This window comes from Dermacentor albipictus, chromosome 1 (assembly GCF_038994185.2).
Source record: "Dermacentor albipictus isolate Rhodes 1998 colony chromosome 1, USDA_Dalb.pri_finalv2, whole genome shotgun sequence".
Taxonomy (NCBI): domain Eukaryota; kingdom Metazoa; phylum Arthropoda; class Arachnida; order Ixodida; family Ixodidae; genus Dermacentor; species Dermacentor albipictus.
This window is the reverse complement of record NC_091821.1, coordinates 169,048,037-169,075,631: the sequence shown is the minus strand read 5'-3', so window position 1 is coordinate 169,075,631 and position 27,595 is coordinate 169,048,037. Positions and strand designations below refer to the sequence as shown.

The following is a 27,595-nucleotide window of genomic DNA, read 5'->3' as shown; positions in this document are numbered from 1 at the left end:
GTCGTTTCGCGCGGTGGCACGCACGCCATGCATTGCGTTCTCTAGTCTTAAAATATTTTCTCGGCAGGCCCTGATCATCGAATGTCCATGGCATCTAGACAAAGACGCATTGCCTTCACTGAGAGACTGTTACAATGTCAGACAAACCGAAGACCTCATAGAAACGTGGGAGGCCAAGCTCGTCTCCGAGGACCTGGAACAACAACGACGCCTCGTCGCCAGGGCCAAGGAGGCAGCGAAGGCCAGAGGGTTCCTGGAATGAGGAGACCTCCCACCGAAAGTAGAGCCAGGGCTTACTCCAGAATACTGTTTCCAAAATAAAAGTTTATTCCTCCTCCTCCTCGGCAGGCCCTGTATTAACCAGGGGCGTGTCGATAAACTGTAGTCGGGCTAACGTACTGCCTGTCTTTGTTAAGCTTAATCCACTGCGTCCACAAACACCTGTCCAAATGGGCCGCAGATTGCGCATACGGGACTTTTGCGTCATTCGTACTGCACCGTTTCTTTGCAGTTTGATTCTGCGCACGCTAGCTCCGCCTCTGGTTATCAGGCTTGTTTAGTGCTATCCTGACGACGTCCCTTTATAGGCCTCGCGTGCTGCTCTGTCAAATTGGACGCGCGCTGTGTCGAATCGGACACTGTTGCGACCGCCACCGAAATGTATATGTTCCCAGCTCGTCGCAACGCAGTGGTGAGAAGGGCCACTAGCGAAGCGTACCTGTGTACATGCAGAAACAAAAGTCAACATTGGTCCACTGCTGCGTATGGGTGTCACAATCGCTATAAGAATGCAGCCGGGAAGCTGCCCGAAAGTGGAATTTTATCGGTGTCCCTGTAAATCGTACGAGGGTGATTGCAGCCGCCCTGCGCGCAAGGTAAACAAAGGTGTCTTTTCTTCACGCGCTTTCTTTTGCTTGCTCTCTAGGCTATTATTAGAACATAGTGGTGTCCTTTCTTCTCTTTTATTATTGTTAGTGAACGTGCAACGTATCGAAACTTAAGCCACTACATGCAGCTGCACCAAGTAAAAGGCGGAGAGCTCAGCCTGCTGCGTCTGCCTTCGTTGACGGCCTGATCGGACGTTTCCTCCGTTTATCTCCGTTTGTCGCCCTTTTCGCCGTCCTTTGTCCGAGTTCGCACCGTCAAACGTCACTGATCTGACGCCGCGAGCTCGTTTTTAAGATGGGTCAGTATTCCCAAAAAGCTTCGTATGCTAGAATTGTTCGTAACAGAAAATTCTGGCTGATCATGCACGATGCTGGACGTATTATTAGAAACCGCGGCCGGCTCACGACAAGGAGCGCTTACGGACCCCATGCGCTACGCGAATTCGGGCCGGGACCGACCAGTCTTCTGTTCACATCATCGGGCCGGGCTGGCCCGCTTTCTACGCGATACTGCGGTCCGTGCACATCGTTAGTGCCCGCGTCCGCGTGCCGTCCTGGGCTAAGCGGACTCGCCCATGTTGGCTATAAAACGCAGCTTTCTAAAATGAAAGCTCTACAAAACAGGTGTTCCGATAATAACCGGAATGCGTAGCAAGAAAAAAAGTGTGCTCACCTCCCAGCGCACGCCGCATACTCAACGCTTTTCATTTGGGCCACGCACATTGCGAAGATTTCCGACAGACTGCCGATTTCTGCCGATGCAGATACTGCCGATTTCTTCTCTCACGCAATGTACGTAAATAGTGGCGTACAAGTCAGCACCGTCAACTGCTTCGTTTGAAGCACTTGGCAACGTTGCATATCCTACCGTAGCCGCAGAACATCAAACGAGTATTGTTTCTCTATATAATTATCGCACGGCGACCACCGCTGCCCACAACTTCGGGCAAGGTGCGGGGAAATAAACATAGGGAATATGCTCGACCTGGGCACAGTGGCGCCGCCGTACGTGCTCACGAGACCAATGCGACATTTGTGTCTCGTCAAGCGAACCATGTCCTAAAATGTCCCTGAAAATTGTGTATAGGAGCACTAACCGAGAACACTGGCAAACGTCTATATAGCACGCCGATTTCGCCTGCTGTAGAGGTGAACAAGCTTAAGTGTTATGCTAGGATATCTCAGTGTTATCTTGCATCTACGTAATGAGGCAATATACACGTGCGCCATTGCACGTCGTTGCAGTTCTGTCTATGCCGCATACAGAAATGTGAGCAGTAGTTGCTAGCATGTACCAGCAATTTCGCAAGAACGGTAGTGATGCAGAGGCAATGACACGAGCGGGGTCTTGCACAGCGAGTCAATGCTCTCCAGATTTCGTTCCGCAACGCTGCCTTTGTTATTTGCAGTAACAATGCTGTGAAGTCTGTAAGCACACAGACAGCACAGTGTATCACTTGTAATTTTTATTATTTTCTTAAGGGAAAAGCTGAAATTACCCCTTCATTTAATTCCTTTGGAACATTTTGCCTTTGCACATGAAAAGTAGTGAAAATGGAAGGCACGTCTGCACGCTCCTTACGTATTCCTAGACGTAACAGTGACCTAAAACACCGGGAGTTGCCAGTCTAGATAACAAAAATAACGGGTTACGAACACAATTAGCCACCTCACTCAGTCTTTCCTGCTCGACGAGAGTTTACGCAGGGCAGATAGCGAAACAAGGGCTGGGTTTGCCCGTGCATCCTTAGTTTCTTCACTTTTCCACATTTCATATGCTACGCGAGATATTGTTGCGGGTAAATAAGCCTAGTTGCATTCAGCTCGACGAAGCAGGATAGTCATCGCTTTGAATCTTTTCTTGCATTATGCAAGGACAGTCAGTGTGCAAAAGGTGCGGCTACGTCATTCTCGTATAACAATGAGCGTCTCGTTCGCTGTGAAAGAAAGTAACGAGCCTGCTGACTGCGACTGTGGCTAGCACTGCGATGTGGCCGCCACCGCAAGAAAATAAGCGAATTAAAAGCAGCAAGCACATTTTCTCTTTTTCTTTTTTAAGAAAACAGGAGGGAACTCGACGGCTGCAACTGAACGACCTAAAAGTTTCACTTTATGTATATGCACACTTAGCAAGCATAATAAAAGAAGAAATCATTTTACGCAACTCAGGCTAACATACTCATGGGACGAAATTACAGTACAGAGAAAACTAAAAAAAAAAAAAGACGACGAACGTGACCAGGGCAGGCTGTTGTGATGCGAATGATTAAAGAAGACTTGTCGTCTACAACTTCTCACGACCCGCGCGAGGAAGTTATCTTTCTCCACTATGGGAAACGGTCTTCTTGCGTCAGCCTGGTAATAGATGCAGCGCGACGTCATCGTTGGAGATCTCTGTTCGGTCACACGTCCATAACAATCGCGCCGAGGTCAGATGTCGCGTTTCACTCGTTGCGTATTTTGTTTCACGCGAACTGTTTTCGCACCACCCGATGGACGGGAACTCCAGCGGCCGGAGTCGAAGGCTGTCGACCGGGAGGCGGCAATTACATGTGAGCCGCGTCGGGGTGGGGGGCGTCGGCGGTGGGCACAGCTCCCCTTCTCTCTCTATCGTTCTTCCTCCTCACGCCAATCTCGTGCACGGACTCGGAGCGCAGAGAGACTAGCCGTGAGGCCATTGACGTAAAGACACGCGAACGCCCTCTCCTCTGACACACGTTGGGCGAGAGAAAGGGAGGGGGTGAGGTGAGTATGTCTCCTTCACGGCCACAAAGGCCCACCGCAACCAAGGCTGATTTCCATACGCCCGAACGGAGGCGCGCACACACATCACAGTAGGCCACCGGAGGCTTTACCGGGCGCGAGCTTTTAGAGACCGCGGTGCCATCCCAAACCGCACACAGAGAGGCCGCGCTCCGGAGGAGACTGGTGCTGCTCCCGCGCTCACGCTTCCGACGATCTCCGCTGCTTTTGCATCTGGAGAACCACCGCCACAGTTGACGCGACAGCCCCACGTAGACAAGCGACTGTCGTGCCGGCTTACCCCCGAGACACCATGGCGCGGGCGCCGGGCCGAAACGTGTTTCTTCTCCTCCTGGGAGCGTCAGCCGTGCTCATCAGCACTGCCAAGACCGCTGCCGCGCATAACAGCACTGCCGACGCGCTCACTACACTCGCTGCTGTCATCGATATGGCCACGACAACACAAGCACCAGAGCTGAACATGGTGGATCGCATGCGCAAGGCTGTTCGCGAGCGCCTGGACGCTTCTTACGACAGCATGGCCGAGCAGTTTCTGAAGGCCAAAATTTCACGGCAGTGCGCCTTCAAGTTGTTGAAGTTCGTCCACGCCTTGAGGAACTTCGAGCCATGGACGCTGCGAAGTGAGTACCAACTATAGCCGCTCTCTCTCTCTCTCTCTCTCTCTCTCTATTTTCAACTTGAACGTCCTGGAATCTGGACACGTTACTAAGTTTAACTTTGAGTGTCCCTTTTCTCATTGTTTCTTTCCGAACGATGCTGAAAAGCCAGAGAAGTTCTGAAAACTTCACCTTGCTCGTTAGAATGCAAAATGAAGCTCCCACATGTTGCTCTGTAGCCTGTGTGTGTAAAGGACGTGCTTAAGTCCATCCTTTGGCACATGCGCTACTTGAAAGGATACGTATACCGATTCACAGCTCCGGGGACTAGTAGCTTTTTTGTCTGCCGAGTGTGCTTATGTGGACGTGCGCTACATCGACATGGAGCACGAAATAGATGCGCGGAACGAGACTAACAACTCGGCTATTTCTGCATGGCTTGCGAAAACGACAATTTCAAGATTCCACGACGCTGAAGCAACCTTAGCTAAACGCAATATAGGGTTTTCCCAGCTAACGCTGGTAAAGCTGTTCAAAGAAAAAAATCAAATAAAAAAATCATGGTGCAAGATACGATTATAAAATCTACAGTAAGGTGCTCAGTCACCACAGGTCTGACGACCAAATACCGTAGATCCAATAACCGCATCATGCACCACGATTTTTTAACTTTCTTTCTTCATTGAACAGCTTGGCTAACGTTAGCTGGGACACGCGGTAGAACGCCTCCGTCGCTGACGTGTGCGCGAAGAAATTCCACCTGTTGTTTTTCGTTCGCTTGCGTACGCTGAAGAGTGCAACACGCCAGATGGGACAGACTGTACGGGCACCTTCATTGTCGCAGCGCTCGCCTGAAATGTTGCGACACGGCGTCGTATACAAATCGCCGGCTGCGTGGAATCCCAGACGCGTCGCCGCTTAATCAGGCGCGAGACGAACGAGCGCGCCGAGGAGAGACACTCCAGGGAAGCCCGCCCCATTCGTTTCTGCCGGAAAACACCGGCAGCTGGCGGCACAGAATCCCGCGTGGCTCGTTCATTGATCACCGGCAAGCGTTACACAATATCCACGTGGCGTCGAAGGTAACGCAGATTGACGGGCGCCCTCCGTAGAGCCCAGGTGCGTTTCGCCGCTCGGTGCGAATAGCTGCGATGTTGGGGAAGGTTAACCGCTGTGCACAGACAACGGGTGCAAGGGCGCCTGGAGCGGAGCCTTCCGGCACCGCCCGCAACACGCGCCTTTGCGGCCTTCGCGGCCGATTGAACAAACACACGGGAAGGAAGGAAAACAAAAATAGAGTGGGGCAACCGCCGATCAAACAACTCCGCGCTGACTGGCACGGGCGAGACCGACAAGTCTTCGATCGCTCTCAGGGCACCATCTCCGAACGGAGGTCTCAGTCTCTAGCTCCTTATCAAATTGCACTGCGCCTTCATCGCACCATAGCGCTAGACGTAAACGGGAGGGCATCTGCGACTGCGATGACGTTTTGCGGGTGGAATGGGGGCCAACTTTCTTTTTATGCATCTGTGACACGAAAAGGGACCGGACTCGTTGCTAATTGATTTTTTTTTCTTTCGCATGCAAATCTCGCAGCTTTCCTTTTCAACTAAGTATTGCCGAGTGTGGGCATGCACGAGTACGAAGTGACTGCTGACTAAGGCGCGCGTGTGATTAAACTATGTATAAATGATTCTTTTGAATGATTGATGAAATATACATGTTTGCATACACATGATGCACTCACAAAACTGGTCGAGGAAGTTGCACCCGTGCTAATATTTCTTGCCGCAAGGCAGCAACACAGCTTTGCCTCAGGACGCGGGACGTTGCTGAAGGAAAAAAAACAAAAAACAAAACAAAAAAGAAACATACCCGAAAGATGTACGTAATTGAGCGCTGTATGGTTTACTGCTAAATTTATTGATACATTTTCATCTACTGTATCACTGGGAGAATCGCATAAGAATATTTCATTTCTTCGCCACGCGTTCCTCTATAAATGACAGAACATGCTGCATATGAAAGCGAAGTAATTTAAAAACGAAACACATGTCCTAATTTTCTGATGTTCAGCGAACAGCAGAATTCAAGGAGAACAGCTCTTAGGTTTTCACGTTCTTCTGGTACTGACATCCATATGTGATAAGCGAGGCACAAGACGTTTACTTTCTGCATTGCATATAGCATTTCGTGGGGTGCAACGCTGTAGGCTCTGGAAGACGCCAAGGGAGGAAACTGCGCTTTACGAGCGCTCTTTGTCAAAAGCACACCGGACGGTACATGAGCCCAGATCAAAACCTTCTGTAATGTGACCCCTTGACATATCTCTTTACCGAAACCTCCTTCGCCCGCCCCCAGTACAAAAGGAAAAAGAAAAAGAAAAAAGAAACTAGGAAGGAAGACAGGGGAATAGGATGCCGCACCTTCCGAACACGTTGGGAATGAAGTGAGTCGCTAGTGAGACTCACCATCACCGCCAAGCGGCAGCAGCTACGCTACGCGTACAGTGGTTCGTAGAGTCACGAGAAGAGAAGCACATTCGCAAGTATAGTGTTAAGAGCAACACCATATGTAACATACACGTGTGTGTAAGCCATATATGTCTGCGTGCCTGTTGTTATCGTCTCTTTTAAGGTAGAGCACTTCTAATATTTGTGGCCCGTAACTTACCTCCAAGAGGAAGTGGCATACTACGAGTTAGGGGTGGATTAATAGAAGCCCTTTAGCTGGGATGTGCTAGAATCATTGCTGTCGTAAGGCGTCCAATCATGCAACACGGATGACGTGCCTGCCACGCGCGTGACAATTTAAATCACCAGTGACTACACGCAAGGCAGAAAGAAACGGCAATAAGCAGGTTTTGATAACGCAGCATAGATCAGGTTGGAAAATATATTTTCTAGGGTGCTGTGATCAACACAACCACGGTCACATAGCACAAACGTACTCAATGCAAGGCCGCCGGCCAGCTCAACCAATACGTCCTTCTTTTTCTCGAGCGGAAGTCAGCTGGGTGTGCCCTTCGTGGTGATTTGCGTTGATTACGGTGCTACGCGAAACCGACTGCTATGCTTACTTCACTGCAAGGCGAAATTTCACAGCCGCTAAAATATGGTTTGGAAGTGAAAGCCGCTAATCTTACACAACAAAGGTTAGCGAACATGATATTTATTCTTCTGGCTCCGATAAAGTGTTATCAAGTGCTCCAGTATGAGCTTCCTTTCCAGTAAATAAGGACATGTCTTGTGACCCTGCACTGCACGTGCAAATGCGACATGGTTAAGAAAAGTACAAACATATTTGCGATACTCTGCGGATCCTTGGATGGCCTAATACGTTGAATCGGGAATGATATCGTATGTGTGTGCATGTTTTTTTTTTTTGTTGTTGTTTCCGGACTCAAGGAAGCCCGTCGTTGCTTTAGGCGGAATTTCATTGGATTTACTAATTCCGTTTAATGCAGAACACCGGAAAAAAAAAACATTCCGTTTCGTAACAGCGCTCTACTTAATGCTGTCGCTTTGCAAGTAAATGTTGAACTGTCAAAACCATATATCAAAGCGCTTCGCACTTCAAGGCTCGCAGCGGCAATGTGCGCTCACGCACGCGCGTCTGGGTTGAAGGCCAATCTTCAAAAGTACGAACCACACTGAAACGTGACGTGTCATAGTTGAGCGTGATCCACTTATGTTCATCTGCGCAAGCGGGACACTTATCGAATCAGTGCAGAGAAGTGAACGAGAAATTCACAGATTTAAACGGCGAATTTAGGTCTTTAAGGTGACAACAGAACACAGCGCTCCGGTTATATGCAAAGTAACTATACGCTAGACAAGGTCCCTTGCACATAAGCCGTAGCAGCAGAAGAGAAAGGAAATTATTAGAGAGGTAGACAGATAGGTTAACTACAGCAGCATCTTGTTGGCTACACTGTGCTGGAGGAAAGGAACCAATATTTCGTGAGACAGGAGGCAAAATAAAGAACGAAAAGAAGCGCATAATGAGCGCGCAGCAACTGTCGTATTCTGTAGCGCAGTGCGCATGTCATTAACAAGTCTAACAATCTGTTGAAGTTACCTGCGCAGATTTCGTGCGATGGGCCAGTTGGCTATTACCCTTTCCTTTGACAAGGGCGGCTCTTCAAGCCTAGCGCGGTCAAGAACGTTTTTGCACTCTGCAGCGAGCAGTCACAAAGGAGGAGCGTGACTATCCCATCATTTTGCCTCAAATAAATCGGCCTGCACGACTAACCAGTGTCTTTATTAGGATTATAAGGCGGAAACGACGGTAAATAGCTGTTCGAGTCCGTTCGAGACTCCGTGAGGCTGCGCACAGAGTTGTCTCCGTAATCACAACCCAAATAGCACGGCTGAAAGCAGCCGTTCACTGCAAGTCGGTCAGAACGATCGCGTTGTCTCGCATCGTTCACGCTTCACGTCAGGTCTCCCAAGGGCAAAAGTAAAGACTGCTTTCGTTACATCGACGTCTTAAATTTGCTGGGCTATAAGGCCGCTAGGCGCTTGAAGTAATGGCTTGCCTTAATATGTGAGGCCAGAAAAACGGCTGCAGCAAGCAAGAAAATATTTGTACACTAGCAGCATTGGGACGCGCTTCAGCTAAGTATGCGGCTGCGCTTACTCAGAAAGTCCTCTCTCCCTTTTTTTCAAGGATGCTGGCTTCGAGTGCGCTATACCGCTTTGAGGCGGCGGGCATGGCAGCCCTTTCGTGGGTCCCAGTTTTCCTGACTTCTCCATTAATACTTAAAGCGTGCATCTTCTCCGCCGCGCTCATGAAATCGAGTCGGTGCCGCTTGCAAATGCAGCTTCTTGCTCGACGTGGCGAAAGCCCTGGTGTTCGGGGGCTAACTGGGCCGGCCGGAGGCACAGCCACTCGTGAAATGCTCGGACAGGAAGCGTCGCCCGGCGGAGGCGTCTAACCTGTTATCGGCGAACACGCCGAGCGCGCGCGTCTAGCCTTGCGCGCGACCGACGGCGCAGGGGTCCCACCGGAGGCATAGATGCCCGCCTCGGCGCAGTGGGGCACTGTTGCCGCAGGCTGGCCTTGAACGCCGGTCGCGTGCCGCCGGAGAAACGCGGCCGGTGCATCGGACCCGATGATCGCTCCAGAGACGAAAGCCCATTTCTCGAACGAGGGCAGCGGTGAAGGTTGGCGGGCGCTAACAACACGGAAGCCTGGCCTCGGCAGAGCGGAAGCTGCCCAGCCGTTTGGGGCACCCTAGAAACAATGGCCACGAGGGTTCGGAAGGGAAGTCACGGAGTGAAGAATGCAAATGCGTCGCCGCGGGCCGAGGAGGCGGCCAGATGCACGTTTCACATTGTGAGGCTCGAACGGCGTCTGACACCTATCGGCCCGTCTTGAGAATGGGTTCGCTCGTTCCAAAAGCAAATGCGGCGGCGAAGGTCGCTTTAATTAACGACCTTGAAGTCTCGTCCGCTCTGCCAGCACTTGGTACACGATGCGCATTGTGTACGCACGTGACGCAATGCGGATACGGTTTGAAAGCTGCTGGGGATACGCGTATACAGCTCCCGCCGGGCTATAGCCGAGCTAATTTGGAAACGGCTCGGTTTTCCATAAACAGAAGCTGGCTCTATGCACGGTCACACGTCCGCTGCGCACTCGAGCACGCCTTTGGTTGCGCACGAGCGGAAGACACCCGCTGCAGAACTCGCTATGGCGCGTGCTGGGTGCAAGAAATTCCCAGCTTGAGCGGGCATAAGATAACAGAGAAGCTGATGAAACGAAAATGAAGGGTAATTTAACGTTGTCGGAACGTTGCGCAGGCCCGGAAGGTGAAAAGTACTCACTCGAAGTCGTGCAGCCATCCTGGCGTTTAACTTTTAAAGAAGGCGAGGCACCGAGACGAGTTCCTGTGCTGGAGAACGCAGTTTGACTGGATGTGAATGAGTAATGCGCCAGTGACGCTGACATTCTATAGGGCATCCTAATCAAAGTAACTTAACCTAGAGTTCCCTTCGCCTGAAGAACGGTGAGTTAACCGTGCGTGAAGGTCACCAACGTTTAAGAGTAAGCTTCCACTAAGGTTAGCTCGAGGAACATTACGCGTGTTCCGCGAGCAGCCAGCCCAGTGGAAGCCGGCTTTCACACGCAACTAACATGCAAATGCTCGCTTAACTCTGCTGTCCTTGTGGCGGCCCCAACACAAGCCCGTGCCTGCCCCTGCTTTGGTCTGGTGACTGCAATTCATCTCTACTCGGGACCTGTGGGAAAAATAGACCTGATTTTTGGGCTGAAGATAACCTTATATAGTGTCCTTATTTAGCACGCACGTTACGTTTTCTTCCACGAAAATATAGCGCCGGCAAATAAGGACAAAACGTATTTACGCGGAGATTCGCTGAGTACATGCTGTAGGTTCCTGAGAAAGCGGTGCAGTGTTCGTTTCCAAGTCGTGTGTGACCTCACAGCGTTGGAAGCGAGATACGAAGACGCTCGCGCGATGTGGCCTATGGTGCACGTAAGAATCCTCGGATGATTTCTCCTTACGGTACCTCTCATGACCTACATCGCCGTACCGGGCATAATTATTCTGAATAATCAATCAATTATTTACCGTGCGCAGGAACCACCATGATTTCTTAGTGCTGGCGCACACGTACATAAAGAAATAATAATAATATTCAATCAATCAATGAAGTCTTCATTATAGTGCCCAACAACAGCTACGGATCAAGCCTTCACACTGGTGCACTTAAAAAGCAATACGCCAGGCAAAATGTACAGATAAAGCAAATGTGGTAGACAAGACAATGTGGCATAGCGAAACAAATAGGGAAACAGAAAACGAGGAGCCGGACATAACAGGGAGTTAATCATACAACATGATTATCTACATACATACAAAACACAGGATATGAACCCTGAAACGAGTTAATACAGGCACGATGCTTACTACATGTTTTTTTATATCAAGCCATAGGACAGTACCTACTACAATGCCGAACAGAAAACGCGAACTGTTGCCTGGTATTCTTCGGCGGCCCGGAATATCGTACATGATCAAGATAAAGAAGAAGTAGATGAAGAAGAAGAAAACAAGCAGCCCAGTTTTCTTTCCCATTTTTTTGGTGAATGAATGACAATACGTTTGTGAGACTGAACCTCGATTTCCTATGGACGTATAGCAAAAAATGGACCCGGAGCGATCTTGCAGAAAGATGTCGGCCAACCTTAAATTAGGGGAGCAATTTGACGGCGCTCTTCTCTCGAGATGTCTCAATAGTAATACGCGGCCAGCAGTGCACGAATACCGGTGACCCTGGTCCCGTTATGCCTTGGTGCGTGGCGCCCTCGTGATGCAGCACGTGTCCGAGCACCGTAAACGGTCAGAACGGTGCACATTGACGCCACGTTTCCGGTCAACAGCATGACGCGTTTTCTGCGCAAGGACGAGTGCGATGTGGCAGCGTGATGAGTGCTTGTACAGTTCTTCTGGGTATCAAGCTGTGAAGGGTGCAGAAATACAAGAGATGACAAGTGTAAATAATCCTGCGTACTGAAACGACACCACAATGACGACACCGCAATGGTGTCGTCGTCCTCTTTCTTGTGTGTGTTGTTTTTCGGCGCAAGATCTTTTCAGTATGCAAGATCACCAACTAGCCCAGCAGTTAACTCTTCTAAAGTAAATAATCCTGGCCACTCACGGAAGAAAAACAAGCAAAAAAAAGAAGCCTTCCCTCCCCTGGACAGAACCAAGGTAATGTTGTTTGCCGTGGCTTGGAGATACTCTGATTATGTCTTGAATACCGCCTAATGATATGATTGGTATTAATTAATTACTCAACTTCTCCAATGTTATAATTAGGTGAAAAGCGTAGATGAGAAAATTGCAGAGAAACATGAACAACTCCTAACAGAGGTTTCTGCTGCTCAATACGTGCTACATAAAAGTGTCTTTACAAGCATGAAAGAAGCCCGCGAATACACGCAAAATTTCCGCGCGAATGACCGCTTGACGCGCTTTGCGTGTATTTGCAGGCTTCTCTCACTCTCGGAAAAACACTTTAATGTAGATGTACTGGGCAACAGAAAGCTGTATCGGGAGTTTTTCATGCTGTTCTAAAATTTTCTGATTGACACTTTGTACCTAATTATATTATTGCAAAATTTGTTTAATTAAGACTAATTATGTCATTAGGTGGAATGCAAGAAATAATATGAGTATTTCCAAGATACGGCAAACAACATTACCTCGGTTCTGTCCAGTTACGTGGCATATCTTTAAATCTTGGTGCATAATATTTGGGACACCCTCTAGATAAAGAGGGGTTGCAGTTACTTTCTTAAAAAAAGCTTGTTCCAATATGACCTTATAAAAAAAAAGAAAAGAAAAACACGCACACAGCAAAACAACTACATAGCTCCGCCTATGCTTCACATAGCTGTATTATAAAGGTCGTTGCTCCTTGGGTTCTCACGTCAGGTGCAAAAAAAAAAAAAGAGACTACGTGGATAAAAGGTGGCTGTAGGAGAAGCATATGCTTTCTAGACACTTTCATAATGGTTGACTTAAAACTGCCCGTTGTATAATGTGCGTGCATACAGCGCCAATTATATGAGGGGCAAGAAACTTGTCAGGCAATTAAATCCAGCTGCTTGGCGTCACCCTAAAGTCTCAGTAATAACGAAGGTGCCTTAACCATGATATTGTTCTGCTCGTTTATTGGAAAGAAAGTAAACGTAAAAGGATGCTCTACGAGAATAACATCTGACCCGGGACGCGCGCGATGAATTATTTATGAGCTCTTTGTTATAAGAAAGAACAATAGGTCGAGGCGTTCGTTAAACTCGCCTTTCCATGAAATATTTACGAACGGAGCCCTCACGCTTGTCTCGCAGTTAGACGAGCAAAACAAAGCATTGCACAATCGTCCCTTCTCACTCTCGTTCGAACCGCGGCGAGAACGTAAACAGCGACTTCGCTTTCTTTGCACTTGTTGTATTTGTCGCGCTGGCAAACTAATTGGTGCACGGCCGACAACCTTTGTGACGCAGTGACAGACGATGCGCATCAGTCAGCGTGAACAAAAGAACAGCTGCCTCTCGGAAAACAAGTGGCTGCGGGCACGGGTGTTTGGAAATGCATGCCAAAGTGCTTCAATTCGTTGCTGGATATTTCTTTTTACAATTGTTATTTGCTTCGTGTGAGGGAAAGATAGAGGTTGTAATAACAAAATAGGAAACATATGCGGCAATTGCCGGAAGTATTATGTCGTTCCTTTCTTTCTAATGTTGCGTCACAGAGATAGCAGGGAAAGCAACAAACGTAAACAACCTTGGAGGTGTTACCAGCACACAAATATTTACTGACTATATGTAAGATATGTTATAGTTTGCGAAATAAAACGAGTTGCAGTGCTGAATACCTTGTTGGAAATACAGCCATGCGAACTGTAGACTTCAGTGCTGAGTTCTTTTGCCTCTGCTTCACATTTGCAAGGCGTCCCATAGAGCTGTTTATCGTGTAAACAAACCTGAAGGTCTTATACGCACCGAGTATCGAAGAAACGTATCGCTAACGGTGCTCGCATGAGCTCGAGTTCCACCGCATTCATCTAGCGAGATCTAAATGGATGTATCTCTATTAATGCCCGTGTGACAGGCTGCTATACTGTAATGTACAAAGTTTTGATCGCGGAGGACCGCTTCGTAACCTATCCGCACGTGCCCCGTTGATTGCGAGTGCGTCAGCCCAGACTGAAGACCATTTGCGTTATTGTTGTCTCAAGCACCAAGGCATGAAACAGTGTATACGCTGAAAACATTATCCCTGTCATATTGCATGGCATTGCTTACGCGGCAGCGAATCTATAAAATCCTAGACATCTATGCCTATGAGGCAAATTCACGTGCACGCAGCAACGGCTGCTGAATATGTAATGCAGCCAGATGAAACATGATCCTTCACGGCGCCCGATTAGACGCGAAGAATCAACGAATAAAACGCATTCACCTATAGATAGGCATTGCTTCCTCAAAACCGCCCAAAGGTCTGTCGTTTCGCTACCCCTCAATAAAACCGGCTGCTTCGACGTAATAAACGTGACGTAAACAACATGCCTTCGTTTGTTGACCTTCCGATAGCCATTAGGTTTAGTTCGTCGCGTTAAGGTTTCACCACACTATCGCAAACGTGGACGGAAGGTTAAGCAGTACAACGTGAGAAAAAAGAAAAAGAAAGAACGAAAAGCAGTTCAGGCATGCATGCACCGACGAATCACCCATGCCAAGGCAAAATAGAAAGGAAGAAAGAAGGAAAGAAACAGACGCGTTTTCCCTCCTGTGCAGGGCGCTCGATATCGCTGACCTTGTCTGGCAGAGTTTGGCGGAACCAGTTCATGAGCTGCCGGCGGAATTAACGGAGTCGCCACACGACCGGACTGGAGAGCGAAGCGCTTTCGCTTTTACCAACCGATAAGATATGGAAATGCGCTGACATAAATAAGCAGAGTATGCTGAAATGTGCATAAATTTTTGGGCAGCGTGAGGGTGGAAACGAACTAAACCAGTGCTAGCATTATTTAAGGTTTTCATACACTTATGATTAAAGTAACTGAACACTTGAGATACTGTTTAAAAAATGTTGTATTACATATTTGCGTTGAAATATTTGAAAGTGCTCTTTGAAAAATCGTAGCTTACGCTGACACTGCTGTTGCCCTTTTTCAATTGGTTGCTAGTAAAAAGAAACTTGAAATAGGAAGTTTTTTTTTGTTATGTTAGTTTGTTTTTCTCTGTTTGACTGCTCTCATTCAATTATTATTTTCGCTGATTCTGAGTGACTACAGTACATGGCTGAGTAACTTGGGCGCGTTTAAACTATATTAGTGAAATGATCTCGAGAAACTTGCTGCTAGGAGTCAGCTAGTACTCTACCGCTTTAACAGAGTTCCCTGTTATGGTTCAAAAAGTTTAATGCTTGGAATTCTTTGTGTTTGTGTGCTTTCTCAAAAAATATATGTAGGACACTAGGCAAAATAAGGACAAGAGCTCGGTGGCGCAACCAACCACCCCGTTTCAGAGGAGACGCTCATAGAACCCATCCGTCCATACATATTTTCCTGACTTTTCATTTGCATGTCATTATTTGTCAAACCAAACAACTCTTTGCACTTGGGGAGATGGCGGCGGTAACCAATGGGATCATTTAGACTTCCTGCGTATCTAGTACAACTTACGAAGTCTTATAATGGAACGGGCTTCTCATACTAAATGCTTCTTGTACTAGATAAGAAAAACTGCTCGTGTGAGGAGGCAGACGAAGTCATAGAAAATCTTCTATTGCACCGCAGTGACAGTGACAGTGACAAGAACTTTATTAGAGTGTCCTGAGGAACTTGATTGGGGGGAACCGAAGACTCCCCGATCAAGTTGGTGGTTCATGCTTTTCGCGAAGATACATGCTCTGGAGAGGAAGCCAATAACACCAGGTAAAATCCTGGGTGCATGACCGTAATCAAACTGGCAACACAGTGCAGCATGTGCATTAGTACAGTTTTTTAAAGATTCATGATTATCTCAAAGGTACTAAATTTGGTTATTGTAACTTTGATCACGACGTTGTATTTCAAGAAGTTATTCATTTTTTTTCAAGTTTTTTCACATTTGTGATTCTGTAATCACTTTTGTTATTGTGCTCCTGTAGCTCTTGCGTGTGTGCTCGTGTGCGCTGTGTTTTCTGCCAGCAAGGAACGTAATTTGTGCTTAAAAATGAACATTCTAATTTTGTGAACTGCTCAGAAACATTTGTTTTAGTCGTGTGTGCGTGAAATGTATAACTGTTGTCACTTATGTTTTTTTTCTGTTCTTTGTTTGACGTTCATTTTTTTTGAGCTCATCTATGAACTGAAGGAAGAGAAACAGTCGGCGTCGTCTAACAGACACCAACACCTCCTTGCAAAGAGCTGAGAGAAAAAAAATTTAATAAAAAGAAAAACCGCATTCCCCCGTTTTACCGTTCCCACGTTTGACCGTTGTCATGATACGTGCTTTTCTCCTGAGTTGGGCTAAGAAAAGCGCTTCTGGAATTGATAATAAGGGAGTAGGCAGGGAAATTAAAGAACCGTAGCCAGGCACGTATCGCATAAGGCTGACAGAAAGAACGCTGAGGCCACTTTTTCTCCTCCATTGAAGATGCTCTCTTCTTGCGCTGCAGCGCGTATCTTCAAACGGAGTAATCCCACTGAAACTTCTTCATATCGACGAATAACGGGAGGTTAACAGCGATGCGTAAAAGAAAGGGCAGATTTTGTTTACCGCGGGTCGCAAAGCAACCGACACGGCGGTGAGGCGCAACAACTGGCGGTGTAGGCGCAAGAAGACCAATAACGAGTCATTTCTCCTAATATTTTCTTTCCACGACTACTTCGCGCCCACTTTGTCTTCTTAAAGAGGTGCGACAGAGAAGAAAAAGACAGCCGCACATCCGCTTCTTCTCCGCACGTGCAACTGGTTTTTTTCCGTAGATCAAGAGACAATAGGATAACATTCCATTCGCTGCGAAGATGGTCTAATTGGCGGGGCGCTCGCAACTCCACAGCGTGCTGCTTTATTTATTTCGGTTCGCTGTTATCAGTGACAAGTTCCCTCCCCCTTTAATTTACCTTGGCACGTGCGACTACGCCAGCACCCATCAATGTGTGCGCTCGTATGCAAGCATATGAACCTCGCTTGATGCACTCAAATCCTCGATCTTCTATGACATCTCATACGACATGAGAAAAAAGACCCGCTACTCGCTTTTTTTATTCTCCTAGCCATCAAGTAGATGTTTTCTAGGTAGCTTAGCAACAGCAGCATTCTTACGCAACTGAAGACATAGCTAGCCGCAAACATAGCTATTCTCGCCTTTGCTTTCGCGGCGTGTGAGTAAAGCTTTAGGCGGTGTACTGGGAAATTGGTTGCTATGGAGTGATGCTGGTTGAACATACTTCTGCTCTATGTCACTTCTCCGATTGAAACTACACTACAAATAGCTTCGACATGAACTGATTGCAGCGGCGAAAAGATGAAGCCATACGAAGCGTAACAGACACAAAAGCTGCACTTTGTCGCCCTTCATGAACACCAACCACAGCCGGTCTCGCGACGCCAGCAGATTTGCATTTGGTCTAGCTCGCCGGGCGATTGGACTGACGAGAAAACAAGTAACAATCCTAACCCACGGCTCTTCTCCTCTCGCAGTGATCGATGCGTCGGGCAAGTACCCAACCGGCCTGTTCCAGGGATCGCTGTCCGATCTGGGCGCCTACGACCAGTGCATCGAGACGGTAATCCGGGACGAGTACGGGGGAGAGAAGGTGCGCGCCCAGTACTGCAACCTGTACATCAAACTAGGAAAGGACATGTCCTTCCTAGAACACGTGGATGGAGCCCTACGCCTCTCACACAGGAGGGTACGTACCTTGTTTCCAGCGCATGCCATGGTACGCCGGTGTGCCGTATGTTGTCTTTCTTTTTTTTATTTGTCTGTGGAGGAGAGTTGAAGTGCTCCTCACTCGTGCCCTTCGATTGCTCTATTTCTGTTAGTTTCGCACTTGAAAATCAAAGCCTGATAAAAAGATACTTCGTACCGTTATGCGGGAGAGACACGATGCGAGTCGGGTGGCGGTCGCTCTACGCTGCGATCTTTGTATGCTTCGCTAACAGCTGACAACAAAACATAGACTCGTGTCACCTAAGTCATGCAGTTCCCGAGGCCATTGTGGAAAAGACGGGCTTGTTACGTTAATTGCGCTACTTGACATACAAAAGCATCCGCAGACAAAGAAAGCGTACGACAAGTACAGTGCTTTAGAGAAAGATGGGGAACTGATGTTGTTGGCACATAATGACTTGATAATTACTTAATTAATAGGTAAATACTTGAAAAAAACGGGGACATGACTAGACAACGCTATCGCGTGGCCGTGTCTCTTTCTTTTTTTTCGCGCGTTTCCCAAGTAATGACGCAAGTGTTTTAATTGCTCCCCCACAGTCGGAGATCATCTCATAGTGTTCAACCACAGTGAATTTAGTTACAGCTATTGTTCTGGTTCTCTTCCAGTTAAGCTGCGGATTGAAGACATGATTAGAACCAGGTTATGCCTGTACGTTAAAGTGTAACGTATGACGGCACTATATGATGGCTAAAGACAATTCGTTTCCTTTTTTTTTCTTTCATGAAAACCTTTCGTGCAGTAAAGAAAATGCGCATACGACATGAATTGTTTAGAATAAAGTTCTTTAAAGCACTATACAGTGAATGGTTCTTAAAGATGAGGCATGTCATCTACTTTGCCTGAGGAACTTGTGTAAAGTCTATTTCGAAATGGAGAAAGCTCATTCTGAAGTGCTAAGTTGATGTGCTGATCGATAGCCCCGATGTGAAGGATTAAGTGTTAAAAATCACGATGGTAAAAACGTTCGTGATGGGGGACTATGTCCGACAGTTAGTAGTCCGCTTCAAAGGTGACAAAAGTACCGCACGTTCCGAAATGACGTAAATAAACAAAAAAAACGTACCGTTGCGAAAAGGAACGATGTTAGAACAGACAGCCTGGCTTGGAAGGGAACGCTGGCCTTTTCCTACACAGGCACAAGCTGACTGTTCTTCAGCTCATTTCATCTCCGTGTCGGAAACATGTTAGAACACCGTGCATGGCGTGCATTATGGAAGCTATCGGAGCCTGCGACCACCCAAAGCGGCCTTGCTATTTCGACGTGTAGCGAACCTCAGGGAAGTTAAAAGAACACACATAACATTTAGGTCGGCATTACTACACGCATTGAAATGTTGTATAGTCTTCAGTTTTCGCAAGCAGTATTATAGCCTCGATACTTTTCCCGCGGTACTTGACAGGACCGAAAGGATCCGACTTTGTGACTGCCCGGATGACTTATCTGAGGGAGAAATTGAAATACAATAATGGTGGTTTACATCACTACTTTACAAAAATAAAGAGGAATAGCAATAAATGCCATCATTCCGTAACCGATATTCGGAAGAAATTGTTCACCTCATGGAGCATATAAACAATGGAAGCCTTTTCTAGTGTGATGTTTACAACGGACAGCATTGAATCGTACGGTATATCGTCGCGAAGCTCTAAAGTGGGCTTCGTAGCGGAGGGCTTCAGAGCAATGCAGAAAACGAGAGGGTCTTAAACGTGCACCCAAAACAAGGTACGCGAGCGTATTTGCGCTTAGCCTTCATCTAAATGCGGCCGACGTGGTAGGGTGTCGAACCAGCGACGTCCTGCGCAGCAGCAGAACGCCACAGCCACTGAGCCGCCACGGCGAGTCCAGAATTGGAACATGTCTGTATAGTATGCATAAAAAAAATTATGCAGTTTTACGTGCCAAAAGCACAATCTATGTATATATGAGTGAAATGATAATTTCGCTTCGTCTCAGCAAAAAAGCACCCACAAAAGCGGTAATAAAGCATTCAACGTAATTTTGATTTCGTAAATGGGTGAGTACTCTCGATTTAAAAGCAAGGCATACCGGTCGCACTGGCTCAGGGGTCACACCGTTCTATCGTTCAGCGCTGTTCCAGACCGCGGCAACCGCGCGCCAAACCCCCCTCCCACATACTTGCAACACACTACATATACTTGCAACACGCTAGAATGCTGGCAAAATGCAAATAAGACATGCATACTAGCACTTACACGCACATCAAAAAATCCGAGTCGTCAAAATCAAACCGGATCTGTCGACTATGGCGTTCCTCGTAGCTCATGTGCTGCTTTGGGATGTTAAATTAATGTCGCACAATTGAAAGTAGCACGAATTTCAACAAACCAGAACTTTGATGAATTGATTGGAAGCGCGAGGCACGCTTTGAAAAGTGAATTGTCTAAAAGTAATGCGGACAGAGTAGGGAAACACACCTGACAAAAAGAAGTCGGAGTTTTTGTCGAATTAATTTATTTCTCCATCCAGGAAACGTTGCACACTCGCGCTCAATCATCACATTGTGAACCAAGTCGCCCTCAACAGGATTTTACTAGCGCACACATCGCGTTTAATCCAGTTTCTCGCAACTCGCGTGTAATGATGTTTTGTTTATTTCGCTGTAATTTATAATAACCAGCGTATAACTTATGCTCGCGCGTTCCCGCTTAGATTCCATCTGTGGAGTTACGTGCTGATGCCAATGCTGCCGCACTCGCAGGGTCATAAAACAGCCAAAGCGCGATACAGAAAAGCCACACAAACAAGCTGTTTTGCTTTAGACAAGCCCCAGTAGCTTCGGAATATAGGCAGAAATGGGGTGGTGGTGGTTGGAGGTCTCGCACCCCTATCCTTCCTGCCTGTAGAATGGCCACGCCTGCAGACACGCACACTGGACCAAAGGTGCTGTGGCGGGCAGGTAAATGTTGCTTTCCTTTCCCCAAGTCCTTTAGTACACAATGACTTCTAGCGCCCTCGCAAAAGCCACTCTTTCGTTGAAGCCACTCTTTCGCTGCCATATTTTCTAAGGTTCAATCAATCTCACCAAGCAAAACATATATTATCTTAAGGCATTGAACTGACGGCACATCACTAAGGATTATAAAAATAAAATAATAAAGGAACGCATAGGCGGGTTTGTGTGGCTGGAAGAAGTGCAGTGTTGACGTAGGTTTCGCTCACAGTAGTATTGTAGCGGTGTCAGTGGCCTATACGCAGTGTTGAGTCATACGCAGCCCCTTGATGCCAGGCTTCGGTGGCAACATTTCTATTCGGCCCAGAGCGTCAAAGCACCAGGGTACGAAAAGATTGACTGAATTGGCGCTCAGCGCTGCGTACGTATTGAATGCAATGGTAACAATACTACATTGCAAGTCACAGTCACTTAACCAAAAAAAAAAAAATAAACAGCTTGCACCTTGTCAACTTGGTCGCGCATGTTTAGCTCTAAGTCAACGCACAGTGTTCCTTACGCACGCCTTGTCGTGAACCTCGTTACAAAGCTGTCCGCGAGCGATATTTGTTCATTTACTCGGCGGGCCTGCATTAGAACACTGCACCGACGTTCCATCCACGTTGAGGCGCTCATCGCCAACTCCCTAGGCACTCAATCTCGGCTCAAATGAAAACTCATTACGTCCTTCCTGCCGTATGCACTTCAAGAGGCTGCGCAGCGTTCCGCCCTATTTACCTTTCTTTTTTTCTCTCTCTCACTCTCTCGCTCGATCTCTCTTCGTTCCCTGGAAACGAACTGCCTCTAGCAGACCGCAACCGACTGGCCTCCGTTGCCGACGCGGCCGAGTTCCTCTGCTCGGCTGAGGACAACGGTATCGGTTTGCAACCTTGGCACCGTATGAAAGCGGAAAAAAAAAGGAAAGAAAGGAGGGGGGCTAAAGTTGAAATAATGACAAGAAATGCACCGTCGAAAGTAGGTTCGACTAGTGCTCTACCCCGAGTGAACTAGACAGCACGTGGCGGCGTCGTTTCTCGGTAGTCGTTCGCTTATTCAAAGCGGTTCTTCGGAAACCCCGCGCTAGCCACAAACAAAGCGCTTCGGTTATAAATTGCCGCATTTGTCGGCGCACCCATCGCGCTGATATGAACGCGGCCCTACGGGAAATTCTTCGACGCTTTCTCGGCGGAGACCTTGCATTGCAGGATGCCGCACAAAGGCGAAACTATTTTGTCATCAAGCAGCTGTAGCAACATCCGGAGTGGTTTTCCGAAGTAGAAGCAACCCCTTTCGTTGGGTGCCATGCATACAAACTCGATAAAAAAGCATATTACTTTTGACGCTGCCAGCACCGGAAGAATTAATTGCTGGGTATACTTAGCCGTTTTAAAAATCTTCAAGCTATACGCAAAAGTGAGCTGTCAGGTTTCTCCGCATCACTTGAATACTGCCACTAATATAGCGATGCTTGCACTCAAAGTGTGGGAAAAGTAGGGAGCGTGCTCGCACGTGCTCCCATTCTCGCTCTCGGCGCGCAAGTGCCATCTTTCGAACGCAGTATTTACAATCTTAGCGGTGGTGCTTAAATTGTGTGGAGAAGCCAGCTTGAGGGTGTATGATCTACTTTGGGTACGAATGCTACTTACCGGTATCTTAGTTCTTGTAAGATTTTCTACGTCTTCACTGCTTACAGTCAGTCTCAGCGTGCGCGACAGCAACAAAACTGGGCTTAGTGGACAGCGCAAGACCAGATCTGAGCTATCTAATCCGACGCTACGGGGCCGTGACCCTCATTTTCGATGCTAAACCGGAACGAAACTAACAAGGAACGAAACTAATAATGGTATGGTAAGACAAATACGTATGTCGCTGTATATACCTGATTGCTGGCTTGGACGCGTCTGACGTGAAAAACACTTGCGCGTATTCTGAGCATTGCGATAACGCCGTTGGCAGCGCTTCAGCTGCGCGCACGCAGTAGTTCTCAGTTTACTAAAAGGCGAGCGGGCACAGAACGCGCAAAAGAGCAAACATCGTCTGAACCGTTAATAAGCTCTCTTGAAGCATTCACATTACCGCCACTATACTAGTATGGCCATTACTGTGCGTGTGGCCTCAGCTTTATTGATCGCGGTTGCTAAAATTTGGTCACAGCAACATGCTGTGACCTCTTGGGTCATGGGCTGGACCTCTTGTAGCGGACCTCTTGCTGGACCTCCCATTCATTCGCCGATATACTTCAGTGGCTATCACAAGACAAAAGACGGCGCTGCGGTTATCGGAGCTCACACGTTTGAGTGTGTTTGCTATCATTTGCGAAGTGTGCACGTTTCATAGGTTTCGTAGAGTAGGCCCAGTCAGGAGACAGATTGTCTCCTTTTGCCTCTCTTCGGGGGAATTTCTGCTAATGTCCGAATAAAAACGAAAGGTAAATCTAAAAATTCATAATCATCTTTATCGATTCACCCGTTTAATCTGCCTGTGATGCCTCACCGTATTCGCGCTTACCCCATGGTCAATTGAGTAGCCTCGCCCTTTCAGCTAGATCTAGGGACCTGTCTTACTTTAGATTCGCCTTTATATCTCAGACGCACGCGTAAGAAAAGCAATGGCTTATCCCGCTGTTTATTTATACTTTAATTTTGAAGATAATGTCTACCTTAGCGTATTACCCCCCCCCCCCCTCCCCTCTTCCGTATCGGGTATCTGGGTTTCTGGTCCATTTTTCTTGAGCCGATTCCGAATATACTGCAGTCTAAGAAAAGGCCGATCCGGAAGAAGCCTAGTAAAAAAAATGAAGCACTCCTCCTACTCCCCTCACGCGAAGGGTGACGCGATACATTGACGTGCGCACTGACTCCACCCTATTCTCATCCCCAACTCGTTCAAGAAGACATTGTCTTTGACCGACTTCAGCTAGAGGTTGAGACGCCTTCCAACATTTTTTTCTTCCAGACACCAACGTTTTCCAAGTTCCAGAACGACGACATCGTACACGGTGTGAAAATCGGTCTTTGCATAGTCCACGAATGCAAGCCAGAAGACATTGAAGCCATCGCTGGCGTCTGTAAGGAAATCTATATATTCTTTTGAGTCCATTGTATTGGGGCTATGTTCAGTGTTGCGCCATGCCTGGGATATATGTTGAGTCTTTGCCAACATTTCACGATGAAAGCTTAGGGCATGCTGCGTTCGTAACTGCCAGCAATAATGTAAACGTATGAGCTCCAATGGCGCTACATTTCTTGTGAAGCTGGCAATACTGGCCGTTCTCATGGCTGTAGAATTCATCCCGAAGGAATGCCACGTCGATGCCAATGAGAGTTGGGAAACACGAAATAAATAATATTGCATCAGAGCGTGACAACTGGTCTTTTGCAGTTATCACCGGGGATACCAAGGTCACGGTGGCGGACTGTGCCACGAACATACCTCCCGAAATCAGCACTGCGCAGGCGGCAATCATGTAAGTCTGTGCAGGTCTCACAAGGATTAACAGTAGCACGTGCGGGTTTTCCGGTGCGACTTGGAAAAACATGGAACTTTTCTTACACGTGTTCCGCCGAGGAGGTCATGTGAACTGGCCACGTGTATGTGTCACAGGCGAGTAAACGTGGAAGGTACAGTCTGTAACGTAAAAAATGCCTTCGCGAATCCGGCTGCTCACTGTATCAGAAAAATCTAAGAAAGTTTCGAGGTTCCTAATACATCCCCTAATCCTCCCATTTTTTTTTTCTCTTGCACACTGAAGAAGCATGAATAAGATGGTACAAGACAATGGTGTCTATAGGATTTCTTGTATTCCACCTTTTACAACGCTTTCTTTCCCTGTAGTTTGATGAAACAGTTCAGTATAGCCCTGCTCTTCGGGGCTATGACTGAGACTGCGATATTAACAAGTTTATCAGGGTTAACAGTCATTTTACTCTAATATGCTTACAAGGTGCTCACTCTCAGTTTTGTTATTAATAAAGCAGCGAACATAGACCTGTCGAGCTGCCAAAGAGGATGGCAACGTATTTTTGAAAAGGAAAAATAAAACAAAACACCTTGAAGTGGTGGAATGGACCAAAGCTAATGAAAGTGCACAATGAAATTGTTTGCCTCTTCATTTCTTGTGCCATTCTTTATCTGGCTAGTGCTCTTATTAGTAAATTTCCCCATCCTTTACATGACGGTCCTTGCTCTCTCGTCTGCTTGTGAAAAATATCAGCAATATTTAAGAGTTGTTTGTTACTGCTGATAATCATAGAAGAGCACATGTACGCATTAATAAAGAATAAAAACAAACACATGACGCTTAATTTGCACATCGCATAAACATCACCGTCTGGGCTTTCCCCCAGCCGATTACGCCATGCAAGTTCTCCAGACGAATGCTTTGACAGACGGTAGATGCTGGCTAAGCCACCGATGCTCCATCACCTGTCATATAAAAGAAAATGAAGTTCCGTGGAAAGGTCGCAAAAGAAAAAAGAAAAGAAATCTGAAGACTGCTGTAGGGGGGTGAAAATTGATACAATGGTGCTTAGAACTCTTTTTTTGTTCAGTTTCAGTTTATTTCTTGAATAAGTAGATATACATGCTTACACAAGTATACAGAAGGAGTTCCCAGAGCATGTGAACTTGATATTCATTCGCCTGTTAGAGTACTCTGCAAATGGGCAATCTAGCACATGCACACCTGCAACGTTCCCAAATTCAACTTATTCTAAGGTTTCCACCAATTCCTGACGGAGCTGTTTACGCACAAGTGGAGAACAATTGTACCTATATACGTCCGTACTAGCAACGACACAAATAACCAATTACCTCTAAATCATAATGAAGCGTTTTGTTTAAAGCTAAAGTTCACTAGTCCAGAGGCAGCATTTAGGCCTTGAGGCGAATTGCCGCTCAGCGTTCATTCAATAAATCATCACGCTATACTCCAACGCTCAACACCACAAGAGAAGGACGCCAACCTTCTGGCGAAGTTACTTGGACAGCCGTGCAACTGTTCGAGCGAGCGACTTGGTATACGCGCTGTAGATAAAGGAGCAGTCGTGATGCCAAGCAATACACCATTAGAAGCCGCATGTAAGGAAGGGGTTACCTAACCATGCCTCCAGCTTAACTCGTCGGAATTCAGGCGCTCAGACTTAACGACATTGCAGACCGACATTGAAATATGTCCCTTAAATATAAAGACTGAGTCGCCAGGAACCGCGGCGCGCGTTCGAGGGATCGCGCATTTCGCAGCATGCGTCACTTTCGAAGCAGACGGGCCCGAAGACACACCCAAGCATAAATACGAGAAGGTCTCGGGGACTTTGGCATATGTCGCTTCTTTTGACAGTGGCATTCTTGGTCTTGGTGGTCGGGCTTCCCGCCTGACAGGCAAAAACTGTGACGCAACGCGACGCTGTTTTTTTTTTTTGTCTTTTGAGCTGCGCGTCCTTGACCGGCTGACACTATCCGCGCACCTTCTTACGCGGTCGCACTTTCTGTAGGCATATCAGATACCGCTCTCCGCCACTTGTCCCTGCGCGTGCTAATCGTCTTGACAGGACGTGATGACGCACTTCCACGAAAATGACGCCGGCGCGGCTTCGATGGCGACTGTTTATTTATTTTTCGGGACAGGGGACCACCTGTTCTCACCTTCACTCGTTTATTTATGCGCGGATGCACTCCCCGGCCACGTTCGCCCTCCGTCAAAAGTTTGCTGTCGCTGTCACACGCTCGCTGGGATAACCAAGAACCAGTTTGAAACTGTTGGTGTCCTTTAAAAAACAACCATTCGATTGCATAAGATTGAGCTTGGGAAAGAAAAAAAGCGTGCTCCTGTGGTCTGAAGCAAAGCGCACCAGTTGAAGGAAACTTCCTTGGGCAATATATCCACCCCCCTCCTCACATGTTCTCTCGCAACTCTACATGCCCACGGTGCTGATGCGTTGGTTTTGTTGCGTGACTGTTACCTTTAAGGCTCATTACATAATTCCTATAGGAGCGCTTTGGCGAGCATTGATAAAGATAGAAACGTCTCATGCCAGGACTGCGTTCGAGGCATGACACAGCGGAGACATGCCATTTCGAAGCTGGTGCTGCGGGCACTAGGTAAAAAAACGGGGCGCATGTAATATTTATTCCTAGAACAGACCTGCCGGCTCGGCAGTCAGAATATCAAAACAAGCTAATTCCGGTATCGATGACGTCAGAGCTTGCCGCTCTGGGCGCCCAGCCAATGTGCGAGGTGCTCAAGTGGCAACAACGGCGGCGGTCGCATCACGCGGGCGGGGTCTCGTTACGTGAGAAAAGCGCGGGGCGCCCGCTTCCGACGACAGGCACCGCTGCTGGGAATGGCCCCGGGCTCCCCATTCAGGCTGCGCGCTCGAGTGTTGCCGCCGTGGCTGCCCCCGTCACAGTCGGCGCTTGCATTGAGCGGAGTGCGTTTGGCAACGGGACCGATTCTCACGCCAGGTGTAATTCATGCGAACATAAAGCGGGCGAAGGAATGAAAAGAAAAGTCGGAGGCCGCCTTTGCGAGAAAGATCAATGCCGGCCAGACACGATAAAGCGGACAATAAGTCTCGTTCTTGTGTGTTTCTTGGCACGGCTGTTGCGTTTTTTTTTTCTCGAAGTAGTAGCTTCTTTTCTCTCTCGTTTTTTTACACGCTGTGTATTTCCCCTGAGTAGGCGGCGACTCATCGGCAAGGGCGCGAGAGCGCGTGTTTGCCGTCAATTTATCGCCAATAAAGGACGTAGTTCTCACGCAGTAGTGGCGTTGGAGGGAACGCGTTTTCTTAACCTTTCGCAGCATCAGCTCGTGTTCGTGCGGGTCCTGGCTATTCCCCGGATGATGGTAAAAGAAGCCATATACTGTTGATTATGTTTTAGCGCACGCTGTTGGCTGTGCGACATAGCTTATA

General features: G+C 47.6%; 1 protein-coding gene across 1 annotated transcript in view; it reads left to right on the top strand.

Annotated features, from left to right (window-relative positions):
• The first annotated feature begins 3,680 nt into the window (after positions 1-3,680).
• The window catches only part of LOC135905726 (nose resistant to fluoxetine protein 6-like), a 45,143-nt gene continuing 21,228 nt past the window's right edge, over positions 3,681-27,595 (top strand). The window contains exons 1-4 of the mRNA XM_065436703.1: positions 3,681-4,270; positions 17,477-17,688; positions 23,640-23,751; positions 24,066-24,150. Of these exons, the coding sequence (XP_065292775.1) occupies positions 3,943-4,270; positions 17,477-17,688; positions 23,640-23,751; positions 24,066-24,150 (737 nt within the window). The 5' untranslated portion in view covers positions 3,681-3,942. The remainder of the gene's footprint in view (positions 4,271-17,476; positions 17,689-23,639; positions 23,752-24,065; positions 24,151-27,595) is intronic.